The 21,979-nt window shown below is 44.3% G+C and overlaps 1 protein-coding gene across 5 annotated transcripts in view; it reads right to left on the bottom strand.

The window, feature by feature from the left end:
- Nucleotides 1-15,785: 15,785 nt before the first annotated feature.
- LOC137651745 (transcription factor SPT20 homolog) overlaps nucleotides 15,786-21,979 on the bottom strand; it is a 589,276-nt gene continuing 583,082 nt past the window's right edge. For all 5 annotated transcript variants that reach the window (XM_068384967.1, XM_068384977.1, XM_068384972.1 and 2 more), the window contains one exon: nucleotides 15,786-21,740. In XM_068384967.1, coding sequence (XP_068241068.1) covers nucleotides 21,561-21,740 — 180 coding nt within the window. In that variant the 3' untranslated portion in view covers nucleotides 15,786-21,560. The remainder of the gene's footprint in view (nucleotides 21,741-21,979) is intronic.

Below are 21,979 nucleotides of genomic sequence, written 5' to 3'. Positions count from 1 at the left end.
CTCGAAGAGATTAACAAGGTTGACTCCGACCCGATTGCGCACGCCATTAAGGCCGTGGTCAACGATAAGAGCCTAGCACAGATAATTCTCTTGCAACCACCTCAAACATCAGTGGCGATGTACACGGAAGCTCCCTAAAAGAGTGGGGAGGTCATCAGCATGAAAGGAAAGGACAAGAAATTGATCATTCCAGTTCACATCAACATCTTGGAGGCTATGACAGTCCTCCTGACGTTGAGGAGACTATCCCCTCGCAGAACAGTCCACATCAGATTGCCTCCCAACAACGAGGTGATAGTAATATGTCTAATTGACAAGGCTTGAGTTCACCTCACATCAACCACGTGATGTTAGCCATCTTCCACCTGGCAAGGAAGAGAAGATGGTATTTATCAAGCAGTTCACCTTCTAGGGTTCTGTGATGTGACGGCGGATGCTCTATCGAGGTGAAAGCCGATAGAGACAGAATGGTCCCTAGACGCAGACTCATTCTCCTTTATTTTCGATAAAAGTCCCGGAACTGCAGATCGACCTCTTCACAATGAGCAACAACAAGAAACTACCTCGTTATGTAGCCCCTTACAAGAACCTTAAGAAGAAGAAATAGACATCATGTCTTTCGACTGGAACGGATGGAATCGAATTTATCTGTTTCCACCAACCAATCTCCTGCTAAAAGTCCTCGACAAGCTAGGATCCTGCAGTGGAACAGCTCTTGTCTCTCTTTCTTCTTTTACCTACTTGAACGAGGCCTGACTTCCACTACGATAACCACGTGTAAGTCGGCCTTGACTAGACCTCTTTTATACGCCTTTGAGACGGACCTCATAAGTGAAACCTTTTTTAAGGTACCAAAGCATGCACTAGACCCAAGCCGGCAACCCCTCCAAAGCCCATTAATACATGGGCGTTGGTCAAAGTCTTGCACTATGCTTCGAACCTAACAATGAGGATTGTACTCTAAAAGAACTAACACAGAAAGTAAATTTTCTGTTCGCAATAGCCTCAGGGGCGAGAGCTAGTGAAATATTGGCCCTATCAGGGATGTAGGCCATATTCAGTATACAGAAGAGGGAGAACTGAATCCTCTCAAAGATCCTACTTTTCTCGCCAAAAACAAGTTGCCCACCAAAAGGTGGGGTCCTTGGAGAATCTTCCCACTGAAGGAAGATGTCTCCCTATGCCCATTACGGTGTCTCAAGGTCTATCTTCGTAGAACTTCAGACTTCAAGGAAGGACAGCTCTTCCGAGGCGAAACCTCAGGATCAAAATCTATCCTTAAAATAACTGAGAGCAATGCTCACCTACTTATTTGCGAGCGGATCCTGACAGCTCACCCACAGTTCAGGATCCTAAGAAAATTGCTTCTTCACGGAACTTCTTCCAACACTATACGAAGCAAGAACATAAAATAAGACATGTTGTGGTGGCGGAGGGTAGTTTTAAAAAAACCCGTCGTCTAAGCCTGCGGTGAACAGTGAACTGCTTTGGGACTTTCCAGTGCATAGGGTACATGGGTACAATTATACAATTACCCTCGAGTGCAAATCACAATGATGATTAACACGATGTTCCATATAGGTGCATATCTGAATGATAACACCAGTGCCGAGTGAACGTTGCGTCACGGTGTTCATGCATTTCCAAAATCTGTACAAGTCAGTCAGATTTGGTCTCACATCTCCATTGAGTGGCATCATTTCGATGAAATTACATATTTTTCCGACAGGAGAAAATATGGACCCTGGTGTGTTTTAAATGCCGGATCAGATTCATACCTGATTGTAACTACAATTGATAATCTAGTTACAAGATAAAATACTAAACGTATTTTTCGGGTCAAGCCATGTCGTCCTGATGGAAGGTTCCTTCAGGCAGCTTTCTAAGGGATATTTAGCAACACTGATACTCCCAGAGAATTGACCATAGGTCTCCAGAATTCTAACTCCTGGCGCAAGTATCTTTAAAAATTTTCTTAAGGATATCGCATAATACAGTATCAGGACGTATTTCTTAATACGACACATGGCAATCTTCACCCCGAATAGAGTTTTCACTCTGAGGGGGAACAGTGGGGAAATTGAAGGAGAGCCGTCATCAAGGGTACCCAGTGGATCCCCTTCCCGTACTACTACAGGGTCCAATATGGCTACCCATTCCTTGTTTAGTAGCGAATTGCGCATGGTGTACTCCCGCTTGCTCTTAGTGTTTTTGTTGCTAAAACCAGGATTTATCATGCATTTTCCAGCATCTTCAACCTTCGGAAAGTTGAGTATTTAATCTTTCCTGTGTATATTTTTTAGCTCCCTTCTCACAGTTAAATTAGCATAATTTAGATGTGTTTATCGGAGCCTAGCCGGTAACCGGAGGTGCCATTTTGGACACTGTCGTTTGCCATATATGCCTTATTTACGTTCCTCGTATTTAGCTTTAATGAATTATAGCTATTTAGGCAAAATTATACTAGTGAAGATAAGATCATGCACGTATATTTCCTCTTCCCTCAATGTATCGATCGTATACGTTAGAGTCTCGGTGATATAGCGTAGCCGAGATCTCGACCCGCTCTGGGCTAGCCTAGCCTATGCGCTTTAGTATACTTTCGTACATTATCCCCATTTACCCTTCTGTATCGTTTTATCAATTCAACAGGAGATAGTATATCTCCTAGAATCATTTATATAATCCGATACTCGTCTCTTTCAGAGAATTAAGGGTAAACCCTTCCTTCCCTCTGAGTGTCCCCATTAGGCGACAACCCAATCTTGGTCTTGCCATTGAGTAGTGTACTCCGGCTTGACTAGGCTAGTCTTTCTGTCTTCCCTCTTTGCCGGTTAGTATCCCGGCTTTGATTTACGACAGTAACTCAGAGTATTCAGTCTTTATGTCGGCAACTCGGCTGCCAGGGTAGTCACTCCCCTGCCTTGTGCCTTGTCATGTTCGAGGACAATGACTTCCTTCAGTATAGTCTCCTCACAGGATGTAGGTTCATCTCTGTCGTACGTAACAATCTGGGTACGCTGAAAGCTGGGCCAGAATTGAAGCTCTTCAAGGAGATTGGACCCCAATTTCTAGGAGATATAAAGCTTCCCATTCAACATGGGTATGTGTTCCGTCTACCTCCAGGGGTTGGTTCGGAGCAGTGAGGGAGGTCAGATATTTTAAGGGCTTAGCGGAGCCCCTGAAAGCGCCAAGGCGTTTCTTTCCCTGTACCTCTCTCTACATCTCTTTGAGATCTTGCTTATTCTCCTCTCGTTCCTTCCGGAACAATGTCAATGTCTGCTGGATCGACTCTAGGAGTGTTTCGCTCCTGCCGACCTGTATAGCCAGTTAGGGTGTTGGGGCTGAAGAGGTTGACGGTATAAGTTGATATGCCGGCACAGTGAGCTGAGGGACCTCAGTCACCGTCAAAACGGATCCTTCTTCCTCCGTGGGTGGTTGAACCACTCCTTATTCAGGGCCTTCTAGCAGTAGGTCCTGTCCGGTGTCAGTGGACACCTTTGACATCCGATCTTGGTGGATGTCCAAGCTTTGCAGTGCCTGTTGACATCTGTGTCCACTGTCTGTTGGATAGAGGGAGGCTGGACCTGTGCCTGAAGCACAAACATATTCGATTGAGCCTCAGGGAACAGTAGGCACTACAAAGATTTGTTAGGTAGGTAAGGTCCCGGAGAGTTCTTCTGGAAGCCTCATACTAACCTTTGGTGGGTTTCCCCTGCTGTATCCCTTGACTCCGTAGTGTCAGGGATATCTTTACGGCGCCGTCGGTCAGCAAGGTCAGGTGATTGGAGCAACCTTTTGGGTCCCAGAACCTCAGGGATCCAGATACGATGCAGCAGAGGCATAAAACCTGTACATCGTATGCCCACAAAAGTCCTTACTCTTGTGGTTGTAGAATACAATTGTACACTTCGCCATTGGCACCTCCTACAAGGGAGAAAAAGGGTGAATGAGTACTAGGTTGTTTATATCATTGACATAATATATGCTTAAGATACGGGTCCCAGTACCTCAAGGATTCGGATATGATGCAGCAAAGGGCATGAGACCTGCACATCTTGTGGCCACAAAATTCCCTACTTTTGTGGTTGCAGAACGGGACTGCACACTTCACCTTAGCTTCCTCCTGTAAGGAGAGAAAGAGTGATATGAGTATAGGGTAATTTATCTCACTGATAAATTTACACATGCATAAATAGTATATTTTACTATTATTTATCATAGCTTAGGATAGTAAGCTAGAAAAGAAGTAGAAAAGACACATATCTGTGTTTCCCCTCCAGGCAATTGCTGTGACGTCCTACAATATTAATATCTTTAGTTTCCTTATCAGGGAAAATACAGAGTGGAATAACCCTCGTACATAGAGTCAGAGTCAGTGGATACTAACCCTAACTCCACTACTTGTAAAATATCAATACTGACAGGTAATCGTTGGTGTTCCAATGATCTAGGATTCATCAGAATGTTAAAGGAATACTTCACCTCAACATTTTTTAAAATGGTCTAAGCAATGGACTGTGAAAGGATACACAGAGTATGTTAGAAATTTCATACTACTGTATCATTATATACTGTAGTTTTCTAACTGATGTATTGTTATACTGCAGGAATACTGGCTACTGTATTGTCTTATACTGTAGTTTTGCCGGTATGCTACCGGGTTAGGCTAGTACCTGGCGCCACTAGCTGACAGAGAGACAGAAAGAATGGAAAGAAGGACTACCGTACTATTATAGTTTAGTATAATAATTAGGGGTGTAGGGACTACTGTCTCTACTGCCTTCTTTCCAGAATGAGGATTCAAATGGAAGGGGAGGAATACATTGATTCTAGCTTCTATCCAGCCACAATTTCTGTTGCCAGCTGTAATGCTGGTTACAGGGTTTGTGGATGGCAGTTCAGGAGAGGACTGAAGAATATTCAAAAGTTGTAATGGGTTTCCCACTGGCAGCCATCAGAGCCGGCTCAACCTCTCCCGGAGCATTGCTTCCGTTAGGGAGATGGTCGAAGCGGAAACTTAACCGCCTTTGTAGGAGCCCGGCCGGTAACCCAGTCAGCCTGGCAAGCGAGGTGATTGTAGAATACTGGCCCCAGGAATCGCAGGGTCTTATATTTTAGAGAGAAAGTTGGCGGCAGGTATGCCTCCTACTTTCGGCTGCTAATCAAGGAAACATAGTTTCCTATATCAGCGCAGTCTTGGCCGGCAGAGGAATATCGATTCCTTGGCCTGAGACATTGCCGGATATAAGACATGTCTTCTAGTCCACAAGGGAGAAAGGTGGCTGCAATTATACTACCCACTTTCGGTTGTGGACTAGGGAAGCAGAACTTCCTATGCCGGCAACGATGTAACTGGCAGGGAAATGACTATTCTCCTATCGGTAGCGTTGCCAGCAACAAGACAGAATACCCTGAGTTACTGTCGTATTTCAAAGCCGGGATACTCGCCGGAAAAGAAGATTGACAGAAAACACTATCCAAGTCAAGCCAGAGTACACTACTCTATGGCGATGACAAAAGATAGGGTTGTCGCCTGGGCTGGCGGCACTCAAGAGGAAGGAAGGGTTTATCCTCATTTCTCTAAAAGAGAAGCGTATCGAATTATACTAGTAATTCTAGGAGATATCTATATCTCCAACCGAATGAATAAAAACGATACAAGAGGTTAAACGGGGAATAACATTACTAAACATTAGCCTAACCCGAGTCGGGCTCTCGGCTACGCTAGTACCACCGAGGCCTTATCATATACGATATAAACGCTTATTAAGAAGAGGAAATATTACATGTGTAAAGCTTATCTTCACTTGTATAATTTTTCCTAACTAGCTAGAGCTTCTTTATAGCTAATTACCGGGAACGTCGTACTACTAACTAAATAAAGCATTTATGGCGCACGACAGCGGTCTTAAAGTGGCCGCCTCTAAGGGGTGGCAGTGCTCCGATTAACACACCTAAATTTTCTTAATTTAACTGTGAGAAGGGAGCCAAAAATTATACACAGGAAAGATTAAATTCTCAACTTTCCAAAGGATGAAGATGCTGGAGATTGCATGGTAATATTTCTTAAAAACAGTAACACCACCAAGAGCAAATGGGAGAAACACTGTGCTTAAATGGCTACTTTTAAAGGAATTGTTACGCCATAATAGTACTGGGAGGGAATCCACTGGGTAACCTTGATAACGGCTCCCCTTCAATTTCGCCACTCTTCCCCCTCAAAGCGTAAAATCTATTCAGGGTGAAGATTGCCACGTGTCGTATCAAGAAATACGTCCCCAGATATTATGCAATATCCTTAAAAGTTATATTAAGGATACTCGCGCTAGGAGTTCGAATTCTGGAAACCTGTGGTTAATTCTCTGGGAGTATCACTGTAGCCAAATATCCCTTAGAAAACTGCCTAAAGAAACCTTCCATCACGATGACATGGCTGAGCCCAAAAATATCTTTTTGGGCTCAAGCCATGACGTCCTGATGGAAGGTTCCTTTTTGGTAGCTTCCTTGGGTATATGACTACTAGGATATTCCCAGGGAATTAAACCACAGGTTATCACAGAATTCTTACTTCTGGAGCAAGTATCCTAAAGGTTTCCCTTTAAGACATCGTATATCAACAGGGGACGCATGTATTAACACGCCACATAGCTATCTGCACCCCATATAGAGTTAACACTTCGATATGGAGGGGCGGAGAATAACTGGGGAGCCGTTCCACAGTTACACTCGTCCGTGGCTACTTTTGGTACTCGAAACGTAAACAAACGGGCGCCATTGCTAAATGACGTCACGTCCGTCCTCATCCTTCTTCTAGTAGCTGCCTTGCTTAGACGGATTTCCCCTTGTGCTTTTTTATCGGCTTGCATCTTCGTAATGTCGCTACCTTCAGCCTCGCCTTCTTCTGGAAAGTTGAGTACCAGGTCCCAGTATTGTTTAAATAAGCTCTGACCGTAAAGTAACTTATACTTTTCGAGATATTTCATGTTTTCTGGCGGAGCTGTGCTACTACCGGACACGCCATTTTATGGCGTCGCTGTTCTCTTGCATGCCTTATTTAGCTAGTCTGAACAGCTTATTCCGGTCTCTTAACTAATTGATACTGTTAGTTATTTAGTCTTCATAGCTAGGAACTTCATATATCGTGTCTTGACGCTCTTTTATCCGGTCATCGCCTGACCCCATACTAGATTGCTAGCTTAGCCCCTAGGCCAGATTGCCTAGCACCAGTGTTCATGCATGATATATTCCAGTGATCCTAGATCAAGTTATGAAGATAGTGGCATTATTTATCATACTGTTTACTGTGATGCAAGTGTTTTTCGCCTTCAGGGACCATATAGGGGATCGGTTTGATTGTGTGCCTTTTTAACCTAACCTAAATGTAGGACCCCTATATGCTCCCTTCATCCCCTGCCTTCGGGCATTCCCTCTGTGTGGCCATGCTCCCCCTGCTATATAGGGGGATCAAGTCCGTATCAGAGTATTTATCGCTTCTCTGTCCTCCCTAAGGGAATGATCCCCCCTTAGGGTTGCGTCCGAGAAAGAGGAACAGCCTGTCCTTCCTCAGTTGCTTTGGTTAGGTTACTTAACCTTCCATGCAACTTGCGATGTGTCTTTCAGCCTACCTAGCTTGGGGTTTAACACCCCTTATCTAGGTTAGGCCCCGGGGGGGGGGGGGGGGGGGGGGGCTAGTTCTGTACTGTTTTAGTTTGAGACGGTACCCGTGCACCGTTCTCATTCAGGTTACCTACCCTAGGCTAGGGAGCGTCCTCCCTTCCTTGGTGGCCGTTTTTTTACAGAGCCTCCCCTATGGAAGACCCCTCTTCTTCTCCCTCCCCACCTATCCCTTGGCATAGTCTAGCCTATACACATCTGTCCCTAGTCCTACAACTCCTCCTTCGGGTGGAGCGATAGGGCTATCTTGAACTCCTGTTGAGCAGGCCGCTCTGGTACATATACCCTTCATAGCGTCCTATGGGGTTAGCCACTGTAAGCGATTTGTCCACAGGGGTTCCCCCTCCTTGGGTGTACCCTAACCCTCCCTTGGTTTACACTGGCACCCGGCCGACTGCCGGCCCCCTGCCATTGGGTGATAGGACCCACTCCTATCATGGGTACACTCACTCAGGTGGGATGCCAGAGGGGTATGTGATCTTACCCCTCCAATCCCTCCTTCTGTCTCTCTACCTATCCTGGTGCCGGTCCCTTGCCGCCTCTACTGCCGGCGATACCGCCCTTCTCTTGGTGACACATTCCTGAGATACCCTCTCTTCCCTAAGTCGACAGCCTTCCGTGTGCCGGAGGGCTTCCGCCTTCCGTCGGCGTACAGCCGATGGCCCACCCTTCCATTACCTAGTTTCGGTTGTCCGCCCTTCGGGCCGGCCTCCGGCGTGCCGGCAGTGATTGCCGGCGGTCTGGGTATACCATACCATTCTGCCTTATCTTATGAACTGGTCACCAAACCGGCAGCCGAAACCGCCGCCTCCCGCCGGGGTGCCGCCGCTGTGCCGGAGGCCGCCAAGCTGGCATTATACCTGAATTCTCTATGTGTCTTCCTTAATGCCATAAACCCTGCTGGAGCGGCCTCCGGCGTGCCGCCGGTCTGCCGGCGCCCTCCGGAAGCACCAAGGGACTTGCACCCCTTCTACCAGCTATCGACTACATGCTGATAGCCCTACACTGCAACCAGATAACTTGGCTACTCCGATGGATAGGTATTGTCTTACCGTTCTATTAGTGGCCGTGCTGTCTTCTTGCATATTACAAGTTTCCAGCATACTGCGTGTGTCTTAGCGCAGCTGGTTGCCGGAACCCGATCTTATATGGGGTCTTCTGCTACCCCCCTTTACTCTAAAGGTCTGAGTGGTCTCAGTCCTTGATATGCCTCGCAGGCAATCTCTGCTAGAATTATCTTCTGCCTTCTATGGCGGTCCATGAAGATTTCCGCTTTTGTGTCCTTGGTCACAAACGAAATTGCCTATTGATAAGGTTACGGTAACCAGCTGGGCGGGATGCACAAGTATGTGTCTATCTACTTCCTTTCCCACTCCTCTCTTTAACATTACAATATTATAAATTAATTAATGTTAAGTTAAAGTTTAACTACTTAAAAATTTTAATTTTAGAGTAATGTAAGTCACTCTTTTGACTTCCGTATATTCATGATCTCTTTCTTTTACAGGAGGAGTACATCAAGTGTGACCACAACTTCTGTGGAGTGAAGCGCCCGCACTTCTACGGGCACACGGCGTGTCGGACCCACGCCCCCTGCGCCAATAAGAAAGGCGACCTGAAATTCTGGGACCCGCAGCACTGTACAGTCTGCAAGAGTCGTCTGGTCGAAGCGTTCGACGATCTTCCTTCAGCGGAGGTAAGGGGCACTGCTCGAGAGAAGCTACGCAAGTGGGTGCGTGGCTTCCAGAAGAACGCCACCGGACCGTATCTCGCCACCGAAGATTTGAGGGCCTTGCTTTTCCCGAAGGCATCAAAAGACTCAGTGGTCCCTAGTGATCAGATTCCCACCGTCCAGATAGTGGTGGAACCGGATGTGGTCATGGCTCAGTCCATGCATGAGTGCCGTTTAGACTCCGACAACGTGGAACGTATGTCGGAAGTGTCGGAGACCACGGAGAGGAACCTCATGGGCGACGAGCTCGACTATGAGGAAGATCAGGTGGAATACCCTGAGTCGGAGCATGAGGTCGCTCCAGCTTCCACCCCTGCACCAACTCCTACACCGACGGATGTATCACTCCCTTCTACATCCGCTACCCCGGATCCTACCCCATCCAACACTCAGGAGATCTTCAAGAGGCTTGAAGCTCTCATGGATAAGAAACTTCGCGAGACGCATGAGTTCTTCAGGTCCAACCTCGGAAGTTCGAAGCAACCGAAAAGGATTTCGGTTAAGGACCTCCCTGCATGCTCGGATACTAACCCATGGAGGTATGCCGAGCACATGCCGATCACCACGGGCAAGATCTTTATTAGCGAGAAGGTCGGCTCGATCGCGCTGGAAGAAGTGGAATTCTTCCCAAACTTTGAGGCTTACCCGGACTGTTACGTCCGACTCAGGTCCGAACCCGCCTCTAAAGAAGAGACCGAACCAAAGGAGGTTATCGTGTTCGATCTCCCGAAGGCCCAGGCTATGTTAGCCAACACGGTGAAAAGTAGGGGCTTCACCTGCTCTAAACTACCGGCGCTTAGCAAAAAGCACCCGACCTACATCGCACCAGACGATGCGACCTTCCCCTTTCTAGAAAAGGCCTTCACTGCGGTACATAAGGCAGTGGAAGAAGGGAAACCTTGCCCTGCACTGGAGGAGTGCAGGCCCTTCTCCCTGACCACTCCCCCTGATGTTAGACACTGGAAAGACGTCCAGTCAACCTTCGTGGTGGGGAAACTAGAGCCTGACGTCGCTGGTCGTCAGTTTAACGAGGACCTCCCGAAACTTAACGATTATCTCCTTCGTCGGGAACATGATACGAAGGAAAGGTTCGCCGCATCTATGTCCCTCCAAGTACAGCTCGAAGTCATGGCCAGTGACACTAGGGTCCCTGACTACTACATGGTCCTTGCCAAGACACATCTGGCAACAGTATTAAAGGATCTGTACAGCTTCACGAAGGCTCGTAGAGCCTGTCGTGAATTCGTGTTCTCAAGTGCTACAGTGAGACACGAACCCCGGAGGCTGATTTCCTCCAACATCTGGGGTAAACACCTCTTTCCCTCCTCCCTAGTGAAAGAGATCACCGACAAGGCCGCCACGGAGAACAGGAACCTTCTCCATAAATGGGGCATGTTGAAGAAAAGGAAATCCTCTCAGGACGACGGCCCTCAACCTAAGAGGAAACCCACAAAGCCAAAACCCCAGCAACGTCAACAGAGACGGCAGTTTCCGGGATCCGCTACTCCCCAAGTGGCAGCTCAGCCACAACAGACCTTTCAATTGGTCACCCAACCGGTCTTGTCACAGTCGCCGGTCTTCACCCCTGCATTTGAGCAGCAGTCAACTGCCTTTCGTCCCAAAGGTAGAGGCTCAAACAGAGGTGCAGGCAGAGATGCATCTCGCTGTCCCTCCAGAGGCAGAGGAGGAAGGGGAGCTAGCGGCCGAGGTAGTAAACCCTCGGGAAGCCAGAAGCAATGAAGTGCTTTCGGTGGGAGGAAGACTCCGCCAATTCCAGGATCGGTGGACCTTCGATCCCTGGGCACACAGCATCATCAAGAAGGGTCTAGGCTGGAGCTGGACTCAACCACCCCCAACCTTCCAGCAATTCTTCCAACAGTCAACCCCCCTCCTGGAAGAATATGTCCTAGAACTCTTGAACAAGAAGGTGATAAGGAGGGTAAAGTCAACCAGGTTCCAAGGGAGACTGTTTTGCGTCCCCAAGAAGGACTCCGACAAACTCAGAGTCATTCTAGACTTATCCCCCCTCAACAAGTTCATAGCGAACAACAAGTTCAAGATGCTGACTCTTCAACAGATACGGACCCTTCTGCCTCAAAGTTCCTACACGGTCTTGATAGACCTGGTGGATGCCTACTGGCACGTTCCAATGAACCACCACGCTTCCTCCTACCTAGGATTTCGACTCCAAAGGAAAAGCTACGCTTTCAGGGCCATGCCCTTCGGGCTCAACGTGGCCCCACGGATCTTCACAAAGCTGGCAGACGCCATCGTTCAACAGCTCCGCCTCCGCGGCGTCCAGGTGATGGCCTACCTCGACGACTGGCTGGTCTGGGCGACATCGCCCGAAGATTGTCTAAGATCCTGCAACAAGGTCACCCAGTTTCTAGAACACCTGGGATTCAAGATAAACACCAAGAAATCTCGCCTCTCTCCAGCTCAGAAGTTCCAATGGTTAGGAATCCAGTGGAATCTTCAGTCACACCGCCTTTCCATTCCCCAGAAGAAAAGGAAAGAAATAGCGGGGTCTGTCAAAAAACTGCTGAAATCCAAGCGGATCTCAAGACGTCAGCAGGAACAAGTTCCAGGGCTCTCTACAGTTCGCCTCAATGACAAACCCAGTGCTGTGTGCACAGCTAAAGGATGCCGCGGGAGTCTGGAGACGTTCTGCATCCATCGCTCGAAGAGACCTCAAGAGACGGTTCCCAAACAGACTTCGGTTACTCTTAAAGCCGTGGTTGGAAGCAAAGGCCCTGAAAAGGTCCATTCCTCTTCAACATCCACCTCCATCACTCAACATCCACACGGACGCTTCGCTGGAGGGTTGGGGAGGTCACTCCCACCAACAACAGGCTCAAGGTACATGGTCTCCCCTATTCAAGACGTTTCACATCAACATCTTGGAGGCCATGGCGGTCCTTCTCACCCTGAAGAAACTCTCTCCGCCTCCCTCGATCCACATTCGTCTGACTCTGGACAACTCGGTGGTAGTCCGATTTCTCAATCGTCAGGGCTCGAGATCGCCCCAGATAAATCAGGTGCTTCTCCCAATCTTCTGCCTGGCAGAGAAGAAGAAATGGCACCTGTCTGCAGTTCACCTACAAGGATTCCGCAACGTGACGGCGGACGCTCTATCTCGGACAAGCCCGATAGAGTCGGAATGGTCTCTAGACGCAAGATCGTTCTCCTTCATCTCTCACCAAGTCCCGGAACTTCAGATCGATCTCTTCGCAACGAGCGACAACAATCAACTTCCTCGTTATGTGGCCCCGTACGAGGACCCCAAGGCAGAAGCAGTGGACGCCATGTCACTGGATTGGAACAGATGGTCCAGGATCTACCTGTTCCCTCCCACCAACCTTCTGCTGAAAGTCCTCTCCAAGCTGAGAACCTTCAAAGGGACAGCGGCCCTAATGGCTCCCAAGTGGCCCCGGAGCAATTGGTACCCCCTGGTCCTGGAGCTGCAGCCCACGCTGATCCCTCTCCCGGGCCAGTTCTCTCCCAGCAAGTACAGAAGTCGACTGTCTTCGCTTCATCATCGAAAGTCAGGGACCTTCATCTCATGATTTTCTCTCCCTAGCCGCGAAGAAAAGGTTTGGGATCTCGAAGAAAAGTCTAGACTTCCTCGAGGAATACAAGACCGAATCCACACGACGGCAATACGAATCATCCTGGAGAAAGTGGGTCTCATACGGAAATCACCATCGATTTTTGCATGTCCTTCTTCATTCACCTTCATGGACAGGGCTTAGCAGCCAACACGATTTCTACCTGCAAATCGGCCTTGACTAGACCACTACTGTACGCCTTCCAGATTGATCTGTCCAGCGATATCTTCAATAAACTGCCGAAGGCATGCGCTCGTCTACGCCCAGCACCTCCGCCAAAACCTATCCCCTGGTCCCTGGATAAGGTGCTCCATTTTGCCTCCAACTTGGACAACGATTCGTGCCCTCTCAAGGATCTGACTCAAAAAGTTATATTTCTTTTTGCTCTTGCCTCAGGAGCCCGAGTCAGCGAAATAGTGGCATTATCAAGAGACGAGGGTCACATCCTGTTTACAGACTCAGGAGACCTTACCCTCTTCCCTGATCCGACGTTTCTCGCGAAAAATGAACTACCCACCAAGAGATGGGGCCCTTGGAGAATCTGCCCCCTGAAAGAAGATGCCTCTCTATGTCCGGTAGAGAGCCTCAAGGTCTATCTTCGGAGAACTTCTGACTTTGGTGTAGGCCAACTCTTCAAAGGAGAAACATCGGGTAGCGACCTGTCACTGAAACAACTAAGAGCGAAAATCACCTACTTCATTCGCAGAGCGGATCCTGACAGTACACCCGCAGGTCACGATCCTAGAAAAGTCGCGTCGTCTCTGAATTTTTTCCAGAGCATGGATTTCGAAAGCCTCAAGAGCTTCACAGGATGGAAATCTTCGCGCGTTTTCTTCAAGCACTACGCGAAGCAAGTGCATGAAGTCAAACATTTCGTGGTAGCCGCAGGTAGTGTTATGAAACCTGCAGTTAACTCTGCATAGAACAGTGAGTTACTTGGGACTTTAACTCTTCGGGTGCCTATGTTGACCCTCGTGTGATACGTAGTGATTTCATGGACACTTAGTGTTTCTCATAGACTGTTCTTTACAAGGTGAAATGTCATAGTCGTCACATGAGTGCCACATGCCTAGAGCATGATGTGTTTTTTCCTTATTAAAGACTGACGTTCCTATGGAACTTGTGCTTTCTAATAATTTGAAATTTTCTTTCAGATTCAAGAGCAAAGTCTTCTCATTGCTATGTACATTATAATTTATTTGTAAATTAACTTTACATCTTTTATTGCATTTATTATTACTATATACTGCAATTGTGAAATAAAATTTCTATTTTATTACTTGTGCGTCTCTCTCCGCTCCTATTCATACTATGAAATACATGGTTGTCATAGTTTCATTATCCCCTTTCTCTTGAAATAAGAAGAATAATAGGTTCTATCCATATTATATACTCACCTATGCTGTGTAATATTCCTAATTGAATACTTACTTGCGCCATATCTTCGAGACCAGACTGTTCTCTAGCCATGAAATATAGTGCCTAACCACCACTTATCTATTATTGAGAATGTTCCTACACGAATATCGACCATTCTGTCTTGTCTCCGAGTTCTTCACGTACTCTCCGCAAGGTGAGTAGCCCTTCGATGACCACTTTGAACTTTGGTATGGACCGTTGGGACTTCTCTGCCAGGGGGGCAGGAAGTTGCATCCCCACGGAACCGCTATCGAGGTCACAATGCTTACCTTTATTCAAAGCCCTTGGCACTTACTCTATAAGGGGAAATCTACCACGATACATTGATTCTCTGGTACTCTTCCATCAGGACGTCATGGCTTGAGCCCAAAAAACGGATTTTGAGCGAAGCGAAAAATTTATTTTTGGGTGAGATAGCCATGATGTCCTGATGGACCCTCCCTGCTATTCTAGTCCAGCCTTTCAGGCCCCACCCTGTCCTGCTGTATCATGGAGATTAGCAAGCAGCTGGCATCAGGATGAGGACGGACGTGACGTCATTTAGCAATGGCGCCCGTTTGTTTACGTTTCGAGTACCAAAAGTAGCCTCGGACGAGTGTAACTGTGGAACGGCTCCCCAGTTATTCTCTGCCCCTCCATATCTTAGTGTTAACTCTATGTGGGGTGCAGATAGCTATGTGGCGTGTTAATACATGCGTCCCCTGTTGATATACGATGTCTTAAAGGGAAACCTTTAGGATACTCGCTCCAGAAGTAAGAATTCTGAGATAACCTGTGGTTTAATTCTCTGGGAATATCCTAGTAGTCATATACCCAAGGAAGCTACCAAAAAGGAACCTTCCATCAGGACGTCATGGCTATCTCACCCAAAAATAGATTTTTCGCTTTGCTCAAAATCCGTCTTTTCGCTTCGCTCAAAATCCGTTTTTTATATCTCTACACCCTCCCATATAATTAGGACACTGTCATTCCATATGCTGATCAACAATATTGGTGAGAAATGTTGATACAGACAAAAGACTGACAACAACCTGGAAATCAGTTCAACTCAGTTGCAACATCATCTCTTGTTGTGGTTAAGCATTTTCATCAAACAATTGCTCATACATTATTTCTTCTACTTTTACTTGTAATCCAGGATGTAGTCCAATATTGACCCGATTCAATAACACTTCTTTATTCAGCTATCTACTCACGTGTACAATTGCATACATTCACCTAGTCTTACAATTTTATTTCTTCTATAATACTGTAAACTGACCTTAATATTAACTTTATAGATCAGCTATTACACAAAAATGAAAGTTTCACTTATATCAGGATGAAAATGGTGAAAGAAAACATTAATATCAAAAGTCATTAATTTTAATGAGCTTAATACTAAACTTCACATTTACTATCAGCAGATACTGACACATTACACTGAAAAATTTAAATGTATATCTAAAAAAGACAATATTATTTTTCACCCAATGTAAGAATTTTTGGTTTCCAAGGACTTTCATGTAAAAGCCCCTTCCACCCGAGGTGTAAATGCAGAGCAGGTACTCTGATTTGCCCAAAATTCTCCAAGGCAGGCTAGGCATAGGCAGGCAAACGTATGACTTGGGCCAGACACCAGGAAGAGTAGAGTCATAGCTGTCCCAGGCAATGTGGTCCCTAGTCAGTGCCTCATGAGCATGGACACTTCAATGGTTTGCCCATGGTTTCCTTGTCTATGATATCATCTACACTTGTGATTGCCACCCATACCACAAAATTGGTAACAGTGTATGTCTGCCGTGCATTTGCCCCTTACGTGGAAGGGGCTTTAGACATCAAAATACCAAATAGATATTGCCTCCAATATCTAAGGCCAGTGTTTCAATGTGCCAGGTATGAACTCAGAATTTATAAAATATACCCAACAATTAAGACTATTAAACCCATCACAGCACCTCCAATACTGGAAACCATCTGGCAACTGATGACATGTCATCACCGAGAATTAATACTAATACTGAAGACAAAATGCTACGCGTGCAGTAATTCGAGCTAAACCCCCATCTTCTACTTAGCGTGACTATCAACACCTTTTTCCTGAGCTCCATAAGTTTGAAATTCTACATCTACTGTTAATTAACAGGATCAAGTTATGGTTTAGTTATCCACTATTCTTAGTGATAGCATTACTATAATACAGTTCAAGATCTCTTTCTGAGTTTTGTTTTGATTGTTTATGATATCAGCTTTGATACAGGGTATGACGCCACTCACTCCCAGCTTTCATGATGGCATTGAGGTGTTTAGCATTTGAGATCTTGTCACCTCTTTGAGTTTCATTAATTTTTACTCCATTCATATTATTTATTAGCTTTTCTGAGGCTGGATCCTTTGCAGTATCTTTTTCGGCCAACATAGCCTAGTATATTTCATATTTTCTAGTGTATGACACCTTTCAGCTCTGGCTTTCAATCAAGTCTGCTTGGAAGTGTTTACAAAGAATTACTGGCATAATTTTATATAGTCTAGCTTATGTATCTAGCCCATTTTAGATGACATTTAGGCTAGCATAGCTTAATGTCTTTTACATAAGTTAGCCTAATATAAAAATTATTTATTCTATTGATAAGTCACTGCAGTACATGGCTATTACATAAGCAATATTTGGTAGTTAGCTTTGGCCTTAAATATGAGGAGGCTAAAATTTTGAATGATGTTTTCTACTGTATACATAAATACACGATTTTTGTTGAGAATAGTCTAACCTCAGTTGGGAGTGAAATTAATTTGGTTCCCAAAACCTTTAAATGATAAACATTTAGATATACTGTATTGTGACATATAAATTTAAGAGATAATAATGGAAAAATGGATAACCAACAAATTTATATTAGCCTTTTTTTAGAGTATTTATGGTATTACATGGGACTGTTTGTGAATATGCAATGGTATTACACGGGGTTGTTTGTGAATGTGTGATCATGTTTGGATTGGAGATGTTCTCTCCCCTTCAAGGTTTGTTATGATAGGGGGAGGTACTACTATGTAGCTTACCTTTCCTAGAACTGAATCCTCCTCCTTCTTCCCGTATTTATTGGAAATAGGTATTGTAAGGAACAGAGGACTACTTGAATTGAACCTTCCACAAGATATGCACTTCTTTTCCTCACTATCAACATTTTAGAGCCATGGATTTTCTACTACTATGTACTGTAGTTAGGGAAATGAGTACGACTTGGTTATGGCCTCAATTCGTCAAATGGGTGACTATCTTCTTGATAGTTTGGGGAAGTGAATAGCTCAAAAGTTTTCAAGTTTTCAATCGAGTAAGCCCAATCCAAGTTTCTCTTTTTCCTAATCAAAGATGTTTGAGGCTCGCATTAGATATGCTTTAACCTTTTCCTATGGATAGTCTTTGTAAACCATGAGTTTCAATTATGTTGTAGTTGGGAAAAAAAGAGTTTGACATAGTTATGGCTTCCTTCTCTTACCCTTCAATCAGTCAGAGGGCTAACTCTCTACTTGATAGTTATGGGAAGAAGTTAGCTGTACATGAGTCTCTTTTTTTATATATACAGAACTGAGTACCAGTAAGGTCCCATTGGGGGAAATTACTCTTCTTGGGGATACTATTAAATTAATGTTCTGAAATGTGAATTTTATATTGCACATCATGGGGATGGGTTTGGGACCCTATAAACTGCCTAATCTGGTTATACTAGGTTTGTTCTGTTGTGGATAAGGATCCACAAGCAGCAGGCTTAAGACAAAGTGCCATACATCTTCTTTTAATGTCGGTAAAAGGATTTGCTAAGATTTTGGGTTCTGCTCAGTATTTTTACCCATTAAGGAACTCTCTTCTGCCCAACAACATTGCATTTGGCAGTAAGGGACTTTAGTAACTAGAGGGGTCATGGTGGACCAGACCCCCTTCCATATACTACAGTAGAATTTAGGTCAGAGGATGATCTAAACCCTAAAGAGGAGACAGCTTACTTTAAAGGGTCCTCAGAGAGGACTTCGGTCTTCCATGGGAGGTAACCTTTGGATGCTAACCCCGGGGGTTGAGCCAGCTTGCTTGGTTAGCTCAGACCACGGTTTCTGCTTGGAAATGTTACTGTTCCTCCTTGATTTGGTCAGCTTGTGTCCCCTGTGGACACCTTGGATATTACTAATTTAGTTACTATGTTCTGTTCACTCCCTCCGTCTGACCTCCAAGGAGACTTGGCAGTGCATGGACCTTCCAGTTTTTGGGTGTAAGAGAAAACGCCACTGGTGGTAGTAACTCCTACACCGAGTCTTCTGGGTTCACTGATTTTTGAGGGGGGATGTTGGCAGAGGTGGCCTCTGGCAACATCCCCCTCCTCAATTTTAGAGGTGCCGAGGGGGAAATAGCGGAAAACCCTTGGAAATCGGGCATGAAATGTGCTTTTTTTTTTTTTTTTTGGGGGGGGGGGCATGAATCAAATACTCTTTGATGCAGGAGCTTCAATTTCTCATTTGAAGATGCATAATTTGAAAATTTGTTATATGCCCTCAATCACTTAGACAGAATAAAGAATCATCTCTTCAGACATGCCCTCAACTTACCCCTAAAGAGGTTATCCTAAAGACATAAAAGACTATCCTTAATAGCTTAACAGAAGGAGTCTCGGAGGATGCTTGTTTTCTTCTACATCTCGGTTTGTTTGATACTTCTGTAGTCGGAAGGGCAGCGTAATTTATTACTCGACAGTCTTTGTTTAATCTGTTGTCTATCATGTCTTCTCTGGAAGAGGGTGCTGCGGGTGGATCCCAGATGGTCAGTTCATCAATGGCAGAATTGCTGAGTAAGCCTACTTGCAAGGTTTTACAGAACTGTCAAAAGCAAAATCTGAGGTAAGGCATGGATGCTTGCAATTTGGATAAGCTCAAAGTTAGGGATTCCCTATATAGTGACCCACTATGTAAATTCATTTTCCTCCTAGCATTACTGGATAAAGCTAGAGCTAACACACTCACAGCTAACACATCACTAACTGAGAAGTGGAGAGAAGGATTTTACCCCAATCTACAAATGAAGAAAAATCTTTAATTACAAGGCTTCAGCCTGTAGTACAATTTGGGAACAGTCTCAGAAGCAACAAGCACAGAGACCAGCACAGCCCAATCAACCCAAGCCTCCTCAGTCTGCCTCTAAGTTTCACTGAAAAGAGCAAGGCAGCAACATTATCTTGTTAAGAGAGTTTCAAATCCCAGGTCCATTGGCATTTTTCATATGAGAAAAAGCAGCTGGAGGCACACACCAGAAACCATGATGTTGGTCATTCTCACAAAGGCAAAGAACTTCATCACTGAAAATCCTGAAGTTGGGGGTTAGACTTTTTTTTTGATGGGGACAGAGCAGTTTGTCAATAGGTTTGGGTTGGTGGTGAATCTCCAGACTACTTGTACGACAAGCTAAAACCATGGAAATCGACCCTTTTGTTTGCAAAATTCTGATAAAGGGAACCATTGAAAAATGCAAGTTCCTAAATTCCACAGCAGACTATTCAGCGTACCAAACAAAGACTGACCCAAGAGAAGAGTGATCCTTAACCATTCACATCTCAACAAACTCATCAGATGCGACGCATTCAAGATGATGACCATCATGCATGTCTTCTCATTGGCATGTCCCTATTGCTCCCCACTTCTAACGTTACCTGGGGTTTTGCCATAGGAGGGGTTCATACAGGTTTAAAGTGATGCCTCACTACTACTCGAAGGGTGTTCACAAATTTAACAGTCAGTGATCAAACTTCTCTGGTTACGGGGACTTTAGGCCATTGTCTAGTTAGATGACAAGCTAGTTGGGGCAGAGACAAAAAATTGTGCCTTGGGTACACAAATCTCTTGCAAGTTTTTCAGGACCTGAGTTTTCTGATAAGCTTCACAATGGCATGCCTAGTTTCATGAGGGATAATCTGGTGGGTAGGTCTTCACTGGAATATATCAAAAACCACTCTATGCTTGCCAAAAGCATCTCGGGAAAGAATTCTACACAAAGACAATTTCTTTTATTCTATGTTCTCATAAGATAAAAATGTCTGGGATGAGTAATTTGTTAAAATATTCTCGTAAAAAAATGTCTGGGATGAGTAATTTGTTAAAATATTCTCGTAAAAAAATGTCTGGGATGAGTAATTTGTTAAAATATTCTCGTAAAAAAATGTCTGGGATGAGTAATTTGTTAAAATTTTCTTGTAAGATAAAAAAAATTCTGGGATGAGTAATTTGCTAAAATACTTACATACTAAAGTTTAAAGTCTTTGTAAGACAAAAATATCTAAGATGGATGTGTTAAAATACTTGTATACTATAACAAAATAAATAGTGACATTGAACATTGGCCTTCTTTTTATAACACTAGCCAAACGGTTGAAGTAATTTTAGCTACATTAAGGGCTAATCATACATAATGACTAAAAATCTTAGAGAGAACCAGTGAACCAGTTGATCACATTCGGGTACACTGGAATGTGCAATACTAAAAGAATTATGCTTTAATGGCTAATCCATTGATATTATGGAAGAATATGTTGATGTAGATTCCTTTGTTGAGTATCAAGAATATATGAATGTTTTTAATGAAATTTAGATGCTATATCTATTCATTTTAACTTACTCATAATAACTAAAATATATATTCTTATAATTGTTTATCATTTTAATTAAATGTTTCTTCAATGAATTTTTCTAATATCTGTTTTGTTGGTGCTGATTGACCTACCCATCTCGGTGTCTGGCTTCTGGCCTAAAATAATTAATCAATTAATAAGCTGAATCACACATTTTCCAAGAGGTTGAAAAGTAAAGTGATATAATAAAAATACTGCTAAATCTGACCCAACATTAAAAAAGTCATTATCTAAATTTACATTATTAATACATACAACCTCAAAACAACATTTAATAACATCCCAGAAAAGACTAGTATGGAACAACTGTAGACAAAGTCAATATTTTAATTACATGGATTTTGCTTAAAGTTGTCGATCAAGTCCCTCCTAGTTAGACTTAGCAAGGTTCTACGGTTACCTAAAAACAATGTAAGCATGGTGCTCATGTTTTGTGCAATGAAAAGTATGAAGAACAAATGAGAAATGAAGATAACATTAAAATTAGGGCTGTGGCTGTTGCTGCTGAGGTTGTTGCTGTTGCTGTTGTTGCTGTTGTGATTGCTGCTGCTGTTGTGGTTGTTGCTGTTGGTGTTGTGTTCTTTTTAAGACTGCTAATTTCTGTTGGAGCTGCAACTGAGCTAGGCCTAAATTTCCCCCGGGATTTTGAAGTGTTAGTTGAAGCTGGGTAAAAAATATAAAGCACATGATTATTAGAATTTCTAAAATTATATAAATAAATAAAAATAGAAATTTATCAGTAAAAAGAAGTTAATCTACTTAAAATCCATTTGGATAGTCAAAGATTTATGAATAAGAGACTATGGTCTGATAAGCTTAATAATAATTAGATGAAATATATTTGTTTCTCTAAACCTACTAACGACACTAATCAGTAGAGAAGTGACTTTTTCAGTTTGTTA

This window comes from Palaemon carinicauda, chromosome 1 (assembly GCF_036898095.1).
Source record: "Palaemon carinicauda isolate YSFRI2023 chromosome 1, ASM3689809v2, whole genome shotgun sequence".
In the NCBI taxonomy this organism is placed as follows: Eukaryota; Metazoa; Arthropoda; class Malacostraca; order Decapoda; family Palaemonidae; genus Palaemon; species Palaemon carinicauda.
The sequence above is the reverse complement of the archived record's forward strand: the minus strand, read 5'-3'. Positions and strand labels throughout refer to the sequence as shown.